We start from the raw sequence: 10,755 nt of genomic DNA, 5'->3' as shown, positions 1-10,755 counted from the left end.
ATTTTTTTTTGAGGTTAGAAAATGCGAGCTAACTTTGCAATTCTGACTTCAGATTCGGATTCAGAGGGTCGAAATACATAAGGATTGACTAGTCTAGTCCGCCGGACCAACCACTTTTCTTTTTGTGTGCCTGTGTTATTGTTAGATGGATTTTCAGAATCATCAAGGTTATTAGAAGTGTTTGCGTCGCTTTGACGGTCTTCATTGTCCGACAGAATAGAGTCATTGTCCTCTAATTCGAAGTTATTAGTAATACATTGAAATCGATTATTGGAGGCAAATTTACCTAGGTCGGTGTCTGTTTTTGGAATCTTATCTTGATTCAGCATGTGTGTAGAGGCTGGTTGTTCCTCCGCAGCTCTCTTTCGTCCTTTGCCCTCCAGGTTGGAGGGATATTCTGAAGTAGGCTCCAGCAAGACGTCCACCCTGGTGGGGCGGAGTTATGAGTTGTATTCCAATCAGTAGCACAATGGGATCACAGCTGTCACCAAAAAGTTCACTCAAAAAGAACTAATTATCCAAAATTCGTTGTAACACGTCTGACATCCAAAAAAGTTCTCCTCCCACTACTCGAGGTAGGAGGGTAACGGCCTGATAACAATGTGCCCTAACGGCGGCGAAGGAACGGCTCGTTACACCTCCCCCTCGGCAGACCATGTCTTTATATACAATATGAATGTTTTTTTTTGTATACCAGGATCCATCGTTCTGGTACTTCACGATTTTAAACCCGCGGACCTGATGGCGGTAGCGCTGTCCTGGTCGGATCCGGTCTCAGGCGATGGTCTAGAGGACGTCTCCGGGGATGACGGATCGCCCGGTGGGTGGCGAAGTCAGCGGCGTCGGTGGTGCGGTCGTTGGTAACAGCGGCGTCGGTGATGGCTGAGTGAAGTACTCGGTCAGCATCGGTATTGGCTGTGGCCGGGTGTAATACCCAGACGTAGCAGGTGGCGTCGGTGGTGGTGTCGGCAGCAGTGGCCGTACAGGCGCAGTTAGCGTTGTCTCAGCAGCGGCGGGCGGTGGCCTGATTGGTGACGGACGCGATGCAGCGGCCTGCTGGGTTGCCTCGGCGATGGATAGCAGTGGCGCCGGCTCCGATGTCGTCGCTGGTGGTGGTGCGGTCGGCGTGGGTCCTCTGCTCGGTGCCGGTGGAGTTGCGGTGGCGGGCTCCGTGATGCGCAGTGACTCGATGTCGGGCATCGGCGCAGGCGTTATGTGTCCTGCTGCGTGGCGGTCGTCTTACCGTCGTCGTCGTCGTCGTCCAGGTCCGACAACGTGGATCCGAACGTGGCGAGGAGCACGCTTCGCTCGTTGTCGGTGGCGGGCGATGTCTCGGCGTACAGCCATTCCTGATGTGAGCAGGTGGTCCGCTGATGGACTGCCGTTCGGCGTGACCCGGATGGCGGCGACGGAGATGGTGTCAAAATCGGTGTGATGGTGTTGGGCAATTCATCGTTGCGGCGTTGGTTGCGTGTCGGTGGTCGGACGGATGTCTCGAACGGCTGGCTGCTCGTCGAAATACGAGGAGGTCCTGCGATAACACGGGCAAGGCGGTCTCGGAGAGAGCTCTTCTACTTCGGCATGTTGCTGCTTCCTTTCTGTCTTCGGCTGATCTATCTCGCCTTATATACCTTGTGTTCTTATTTTGGTTTGGTATCTGGATTCTCCTTCAGGTTTTTCACATGTGCGGTTTCTATAATCCGGTTGTTATGATTGCGGAGTCGCACAATGACGGGTGAAATGTGGCGGTCGACTATGTATGGCCCGCGTGTATCAGGGCGCGAGTTTTCCCACGAAGTTCTCCTGCGCGTTGGAAAGCGGGTGTTCACAGCGGTAGACCTATTGTCCGATCTCGGGCCTCCAGTCGCGCCTCCGTAGGTCGTAATACCGCGCTTGTCTTGTGATGGCTTCTTGGCGACGCGTGGCGATTTCAAATCGCTCGCGCAGTTTTTGAATTTGTTGCGCCCGCGCAATAGGTCGGTCGACCGGTAGGCCCTCATCCAGAGTCTGTTCGGTTCTTTCTCGCAGCGTGCCAGGTGCGGTGAGTTCGTGGCCGTAAGTCAGCATTGCCGGTGTGTACCCGGTGCTTTCGTGGACGGCGGTGTTGGCGGCGGACGTCAGTTGCGGCAGATGGCAGTCCCAGTGGCGGTGATTTCGGTCGACGAATTGTGCGACCATAGTTTTGAGCGTCCTATTGGATCGCTCGACTGGATTGCACTGTGGCGAGTATGGCGGCGTTTTGCGATGGTCGATGCCGGCTTGCGCAAGTAAGTCGGTGAATTCGCGGCTGAAAAATTGACGGCCGTTGTCGGTGATGATCCGTCGGGGGCATCCATGTTGTAGGATAATTTCTTTCTCTTCTTGCCCTTGTCACGGCGGCGGCGGTGGCTTGTCGCAATGGCTTCGTCGTTAACCACTTCGTGAAGACGTCCTGACACACCAGGATCCAGGTGTGTCCTTCGGAAAATTTCGGTAACGGCCCTATGAGGTCGATGCCTATGACCATGTTAGACGCGTCCACACTGGCGTGATGCATGAGTCCGACCGTTTGCTGTTGCGACGGTTTATGTTCCCAGCAGTTCGTACAGCGGCGGACGTATTTTGTCGCCTGCCGGAACATTCTCGGCCAATAATATCTCTGCATTAGTCGAGCGAACGTTTTTGCGATCCCCAGGTGGCCGGCGGTAGAGGCGTCGTGGCACTCCAGCAAGATCTCTTCCCTCTGCGGTAGTGGCACGCACAGTTTCTATGCGGACGGATCGTTGTTGTCTTTGGTGGAATGGCGTTCGTGAAATTGACGGTATAGATTGCCATTCTGTATCGTGTAATCCGGCAGCTTATTCGGGTGTTCTTGTACGGTCTGCATCGTGCGCTGGTGTCACTTGCATGTTGGTGTAATGGCCGCCAATGCCTGTCCCGCGGTGTCGGTGTCCTCTTCATCCTTCCCCTCCTCTAGGGGCTGGCGCGATAAGGCATCGGGCACGTAATTCAAGGCGTTATTCCGGTATTCTACCTCGAAGTCGTGTTGCTGTAAGGCAACTGCCCACCGTGCTAAGAAAAATATTCTTTAATGAAACCGTAATGCATTACAAAAAGTAATGCATTATTTAGAACTCTGCAAAAAATTCCAGGAATCTCAAATGCACACGTGAGTTATAATGTAATATTCATCCCCGTGTTAGGGATGTTTCCGAACCTTGAAATTTTGTGAAATCGCTCGAGGGTCACTTTAATTTGAAATGCAACAATTTAAAACGAAAAAATTTTTAGTAATCCAAAAAATTTTTTTTCGTTGCTTAGTAACGATGCAAACTTATTAAAAATTGCAGAGATTCATGCACAAAAATATGCAATTTTTTGTGCAGTAATTTTTACATAATTTTTTCCTACGGGAGTCTCTATTCTGGTATTAATATTGTGACGATACGTCACTAAGTCCCGGGCCGACCATCCGCCCCACAACGGGACTCGGCGTCTACGGACGCCCCTCCCGAGAGTCTAGTACCCCCGTTGGGAACCGATCCCACCACGCTGCTGGAAGCGCGTGGGGATCGCCTCGACGGGTATAAAAGCCGAGCTCGATCGGGATCGAGCACCAGTCCCGTCCTGTCGACTGAGTAAGTCTCCGGACCACTCTGACGCCCGGTTCTCGCCGGCATTCGACTATCCTTGTGTCCGCCGACGGAGCAGGCCACCTGGCCGTTCTGCCGCCCGGTTCTCGCCGGCATTCGGCTATCCTAGTTGCGCCAACAGAGCAGGCCACCTGGCCGTTCTGCCGCCTGGTTCTCGCCGGCATTTGGCCATCCTTGTGTCCGCCAACAGAGCAGGCCACCTGGCCGTTCTGCCACCTTGTTCTCGCCGGCATTTGGCCATCCTTGTGTCCGCCGACGGAGCAGGCCACCTGGCCGTTCTGCCGCCCGGTTCTCGCCGGCATTCGGCCGTCCTTGTCATCTCCAACGGGGCAGGTTACCTGGCCGCCCTACCCGCCGGTTCTCGCCGGCGCCCCCGGGTCGCGACCGCGTTCTAAGGTGCTGCGCACTAGCGCGCTCCCGTCCGACTGACATCGTTAGGTTAAGTTGTACATACCCGCATAGTCTAAGTAGTACATAAGGTAGCATAAGGAATATGTAAGATAGGATAAGCATTATAATAAAGATCTATTACTTTAACATCGGTGTGCGCAAGTTGGTTTTTCCCCTTCTCTCGAATCCTGGTACCCGGCGAGCCTGTCCGAGGCGTCCGGGAAAGGCGAACCGTCACATGGCGCCCGAACAGGGACCAGTCTAGTGGGAACCCAGCTTGCGCCCATACCGAATGAGTTCGTGGATTCATAACCTCTCCAAAGAGCAGGCTTTACAGCTCGCCCAGCAACACGGAATAGACACCGCCGCTTCGCTAGACGTCCTGCGAAGAAAGCTGCGACAATTTCACACCGCCAACCCCGGTGCCCTCCAAATAGCTGACATTCCAGAGATCTCTATCGATCTAGCCGACGACGATATGCCGAACCGACCAGACACCGCACCAGTAGCTAACCCGGCAAGGCAGGAAGGGGCAGCCTATCTGGAAACCCCAAGGGTGACACCCGGGCCAGTAGAACGAATCAAAATTATTAACCAAATCCGGAAGTGGGGCCACTACTTTGATGGAAAGGACCCCCTCACATTCCTGGAACGGACCGAAGAATTACGGCTCAGCTATGGACTCGAGACGGAGCACCTCCTACTAGGACTGCCAGAATTATTGCGAGGTGACGCCCTCCTATGGCATAGAAACAACACCGGGCAATGGGCTACGTGGGACGAATTCTGTGAGAGACTACGCACGGCCTTTCTACCATCCGGATACCAGCGCCGAATAAAAGCGGAGATACGAGACCGCCGCCAACGACCGGGCGAGACCTTCCGTGTCTACTCCACCGCATTAATCACCCTGATGCGTCGGGCCGGTGGGTACTCCGAGCGCGAGCAAGTGGAGCAACTCTATGAGAATATGGACCCAGAGTGCCAACTATACCTCCAGCTCACCGATCAGACGACTCTACTCGAAGTGACCGCCCGGGTCTCCCAATACGAGGAGATCAATCAGCGTCGAAGAGCACGCTCCGCCGAATCTAGACCTGCCCAGGGCACCACCGCCACCACAACGGCGTACAGCCGGGAAGAATGCTGCTGGCGCTGCAAACAACGCGGCCACACGCGGCTTGACTGTAAACGTCCGCCAAAGAAGTTCTGCTCCCGGTGCGGAAAAGACGGAGTCTTGACCAGGGATTGCCACCCACCGGGAAACGAGCGGAGGGCCGGCGACGTAGCGGCCGGCGACGTAGCGGCCGTCACCGAGCCCGACAACCAGTAACATACACTCCTCGACCGCACCTAACCGTACGCATCGCCAGTCGCAACCTGCAGGCATTCCTGGACTCAGGCTCGGAGATGTCGTACATAAACGACAAAACAGCCAAACCACTCTCTCGTTACCGGGTTCGTCCCGGACCAGGAGAGGAGCATGTACACTCGGCCGATGGAACAACGGTACCCATCACCGGAGTTTTCCACCTGCCACTCCGCGTCCAGGGGAGGACCTACCAACACCGGTTCGCTGTCTTACCACGCCTGGAAAGCCCGGTCTTGATTGGTGTCGACCTCTGGGGCAAACTACGGCTGACACTTACACCGCCCCCGCCCGGCCCTGGGACGGGGCAAACGACTAGGAGATTGACCGCTGGAGCTCTCCGCCAGCAGACCAAGGACGAGGCGGCGCAACTTCGCGACTTTCTGGCCACGGAGCTCCCCCGCTTCGAAACGATACGCGGACCAATCTCTAGGGTGGAGTACCATATCCGGCTCAAGCCCGGAACCCCAATCAAACAACGGTACTGGTCACGCAATCCGGCCATGCAGAGCGTGATCGACCAGGAGGTGGACAAGATGCTGGCGGAAGGGGTCATCGAGCCCTCACGCAGCCCCTGGAGCTCACCCGTGGTGCTCGTCAAAAAGAAGGACGGGAACCACCGATTCTGTATCGACTTCCGACGGCTTAATGCCCAGGATCACGGACAGGGGGAGAAGGTCATCGCCTACGCCAGCCGAACGCTCAACAAGGCCGAGCGCAATTATAGTGCGACGGAGCTCGAGTGCCTGGCCGTGGTCTAGGGGATCAAACGCATGCGCGATTACCTGGAGGGTTACCGATTCACCGTCCTGACCGATCACCAAGCCCTCAAGTGGCTACACCAGCTGGAAGCACCTACGGGGCGACTGGGCCGCTGGCTCTTTGACCTACAGCAGTATGACTTTGAGATCCAATATCGCCGGGGGAAGCAAAACCAGGTGGCGGACGCCCTCTCCCGAGAACCACAGGTAGGGGCCGTCACAGCAACCATCGACCGCTGGCACGAGCGCACCAGGGCCAACGTCCGAAAACATCCAGACAGGTTCCCGGACTATGACATACGGCACGGCAAGCTGTATCGACACCTTCTCCATGATCTGGAATTCACTGAGACGCCGGCCAGTGAACAATGGAAGGAATGTCTACCGCAAAATCGACGAGCGGAAGTGCTCCAACGACTCCACGACGAGCCATCCGCCGGACACCTGGACGTAGCGAAAACGATTGCGCGCATAGCACGCCTATACTATTGGCCGGGAATGTCCAGAGAGATCGCGCGATACGTACGCCGCTGCCCTACCTGCCTGGCCTATAAAGTGCTTCAACGAAAACCAGCCGGTCACATGCACGCCACACCCGCGACCACACCGTGGCAACAGGTCTCCGTAGACCTTCGGCCCCCCTCTCTCGCTCCAGTGGGGGTCACACTTGGCTACTAACCGCGCAGGATCGATTCAGCAAGTGGGTTGAGTTGGTGCCCCTCCGTCGAGCAACGGCTCCGGCCCTGGCCCGGGAAGTCACCAGGCGTATCATTTACCGCCATGGGTGCCCCCAGCAGCTCGTCTCGGACAACGGGACCCAGTTTACTTCGCGGCAGTTCCGACGGCTTTTGGCGGAGTTCGGCATAGAGCACCGTAAAAGCCCAGTATACGCCCCTCATTGCAACCCGGTAGAACGCGCCAACCGTACCATCAAGACAATGATCGCGCAATATGTGGGGAACCGCCACCGCGAATGGGACCAACACCTGGAAGCCCTGCAGTTCGCAATCAACACGGCAAAGCATGCGACAACCGGATACTCCCCCCGCCTTCCTGGTTCATGGGAGAGAATTGGCGCGGCCACACCCAGAGGATCGGCGACCTACGGAAGGGATGGCCCCGGAAGAACGCAGACAAATATTAGAGGAGGCCTATGAACTTGCCCGAATCCACCTGGCACAGGCATTCCAAAAGCAGGAGCGTCAATACAACCTACGCCGGCGCGGATGGCGTCCTCAAATGGGAGAGCTAGTATTAAAACGCGACCGAACATTATCGAGTAAAAGCGACGCCATTAGCGCAAAACTAGCCCCGAAATACGACGGGCCAATGGAGGTACGGCGCATCATCTCACCGGTAATCGTGGACCTGAAAGACCACCTGGGGAAATGGCACCGCCGGATTCACGTACAAGATCTAAAACCGGATTCAGGGGACGAGGAGGAGGTAGCCGAGGGAGATACGGACACCGGGGAAGAAGAAACACCGAACGACTAGGCGGAGGGTCGCCCCACCCAAAAGTGCTACCCACCCTGTTAATTCCGAACAAACCCACCCGGTTAATACCGAACGAACCCGAGATACACGCAAACCCACCTTAACGCTCACCTCCACGCCGCGTCGCTCCCACCCCATGCCGACCACCTATATAAGGCGCGACGCACGCCTGACCAGATGTCTCATTGCAGCATGGCAAGCCGAAGCGAGCTTATGTTTGCGATGTTTGGAGGTGACATCTCCAGCTCGAGCGGCGACGAGAGGGACGAGGGGACGGCGTGGAAGAGGCGGCCGAAGGAGCCTACACCGCCACCACCACCCAGAGAGCGGAGGGTGCCTCGTCGGGGGACCTCCATTCAACGGTCCGACGCCGACCAGCGGCGAAAGGCGAGCTTCCTCGCCCAGCTCCCCCCACCACCACTCAGGGGACGCCGGACACGAAGGAAGCCCCCCGAGGGGTACGCCGCCAAGGCTCCCCCGCGCCCACTTCCACGCGCCCCGCCCCATTGCCGTCCGCACCGCTACGCGCGCCGCCACCAAGGCCCGTCGCGACCATCACGCCGCAACGTGCGCGACCAACCGCGCCGCTACCAGCGCCACCGATCGCGCCGCCGCCGGTCGCACCACCGGCACCCGCGCCGCTACCTGCGCCACCGGCCACACCGGCGCCACCGACCGCTCCGTGGCCGGAACCACCAACCGCGCCACCACCAGCGCCGCCGCACCACGGCTACCATACCGTCCGGCCCGCACCACCCTTCCCGAACGGGACCGGCCCGGCACCGCCGGTGGGGTATACCCCCCCGGTGCGCGTGGCATTACCAAACGAGAGGGTGGTAGCGGTACCGTATCACGCCGCCGTGGTGCGCCGTAAGTACCGGGTGACTGACACCGGCGATCGATGGATTATCCGTTTTGATCGCCGGGGTCAGCCCCGGGCAATCCGGCCGTTGCCACCCGCGCCCTCCCCCCCTAAAAAGGGGGGGTGATGTGACGATACGTCACTAAGTCCCGGGCCGACCATCCGCCCCACCACGGGACTCGGCGTCTACGGACGCCCCTCCCGAGAGTCTAGTACCCCCGTCGGGAACCGATCCCACCACGCTGCTGGGAGCGCGTGGGGATCGCCCCGACGGGTATAAAAGCCGAGCTCGATCGGGATCGAGCACCAGTCCCGTCCTGTCGACTGAGTAAGTCTCCGGACCACTCTGACGCCCGGTTCTCGCCGGCATTCGACTATCCTTGTGTCCGCCGACGGAGCAGGCCACCTGGCCGTTCTGCCGCCCGGTTCTCGCCGGCATTCGGCCGTCCTTGTCATCTCCAACGGGGCAGGTTACCTGGCCGCCCTACCCGCCGGTTCTCGCCGGCGCCCCCGGGTCGCGACCGCGTTCTAAGGTGCTGCGCACTAGCGCGCTCCCGTCCGACTGACATCGTTAGGTTAAGTTGTACATACCCGCATAGTCTAAGTAGTACATAAGGTAGCATAAGGAATATGTAAGATAGGATAAGCATTATAATAAAGATCTATTACTTTAACATCGGTGTGCGCAAGTTGGTTTCCCCCCTTCTCTCGAATCCTGGTACCCGGCGAGCCTGTCCGAGGCGTTCGGGAAAGGCGAACCGTCACAATATATATTCATTATTATGTTATTGTGTTTAGGATAATTTGAAAAATTTATTGTAAAATGGCGAAGTGGTGTGTGATACCGAATTGCAAAACTAGCAGCAAAACCGTGTCGAAACATTCCACATTTCAAGTGCCGAAAGACATTCTTACGTGAAAGAAGTGGAAAAAAGTTATTCCGGGTATTACAAAGTTATACCCGTTGGATATTGTATGTGAAAAACATTTTAAGGAGGAAGACATTTTCCGCGAATGGGTCAAGCACGGCGCAAATAGCAAAGTAATTGCACGGGTGAGTTTAATGGAAAAATTTTGCATGTGTAATTTGAAAAGATTCTTTTTCAAATCACGTGTCTCTATTGAAGGTCGCATACAAAAAAGCGCAGTTGAAGCAGTTTGCTATGCCCACAAGATTCGGTGACGCTCCGACAAAAAAGGAAAATTGTGAGCCACAGCTTGAATATGCGATGCAAGTTTCAGATTCTCCGAGCATTGTCCAGTCAACTAGTCTCACAAAACCATTAATTCAAGAAATCAATATTTTCGTCGGTAAGTTTTGTTAAACAGAAAATATTTATTGCACTGATGATGAAAAAAAAAGACAGAATGTAATATTGAAACATACATAAATTTCTTTTGTTTATATTACAGATATCGCTCATGTTTCTTCATCAGCTCAAACCGTTGACACAGACATTGGATTGTCGCTCTCTCCAATGCAAGTATTGAGTTGTGAACCTCTAGTAGCAGATTCCTTTGTTTCTCAGAAGCCGGCCAAAGTGTCCTCATCTCTAGAAATAACCGAACGTGAGTAACGCAAAGTCTTACCCAAATGTTTCGAAGAAAAAAAAAATTATATTGTTGTACCCCTCGTTGTGAGTACGATTAGGGATCGCTGCCAGAGATCTCGCGAGGAAGGTATTTCGTCACTTACACCGTTATTTGTACACTTTTATATTGAACACTTTTATTCTTGTATTTGTTACAGTGAATAGATCGCGGCCCCGCAAGGCAGAGTGTCGCGTCTATGAGCTTGTTGTCCACAACCCCGCAAGGCAGAGTGTCGTGGTTGTGTATTTACAATAAGTTATCTCGGCGATATACGACCCCGCAAAGCAGAGTGTCGTGTGTTGTCTTAGTTTGTCTACTTCGGATTGACCCACTCCTCACCTTTCTTCACCGGTTTATATATCCGATAATTCGGTAGTTGGATCGAAAGAAGAGGAGGATTGCGTAAGGGCGTAAATCGGTCAGTATTCCAAATTATTGCTTAGACAGCAAGTGCTGTCTAAGGAGCATTGCGCTAATTGTCGAGCGGATTGCGCGAAACCTCGCGCGATGCGCTCGATGCTGACTGCAGCTGACCGACTTACATCATCGTGTTACTGACACCTTATCGTTATGAGTGTGTCACTCATAACAATATCATTTTAGCAACAATATCTGGAAAAATAAATAGAATGCTAAATGTAACATACTTAC

At 55.1% G+C, this 10,755-nt stretch overlaps 1 protein-coding gene across 1 annotated transcript; it reads right to left on the bottom strand.

Moving 5' to 3' along the window:
* Positions 1–786: 786 nt before the first annotated feature.
* LOC105828773 (classical arabinogalactan protein 9-like) lies at positions 787–1,200 on the bottom strand. The gene has a single exon (XM_012667269.1). It carries the CDS (start codon positions 1,198–1,200, stop codon positions 787–789), a length of 414 nt encoding a protein of 137 aa, XP_012522723.1.
* Between the last annotated feature and the right edge of the window lie 9,555 nt (positions 1,201–10,755).

Source organism: Monomorium pharaonis, chromosome 1 (assembly GCF_013373865.1).
Source record: "Monomorium pharaonis isolate MP-MQ-018 chromosome 1, ASM1337386v2, whole genome shotgun sequence".
NCBI lineage: Eukaryota > Metazoa > Arthropoda > Insecta > Hymenoptera > Formicidae > Monomorium > Monomorium pharaonis.
The sequence above is the reverse complement of the archived record's forward strand: the minus strand, read 5'-3'. Positions and strand labels throughout refer to the sequence as shown.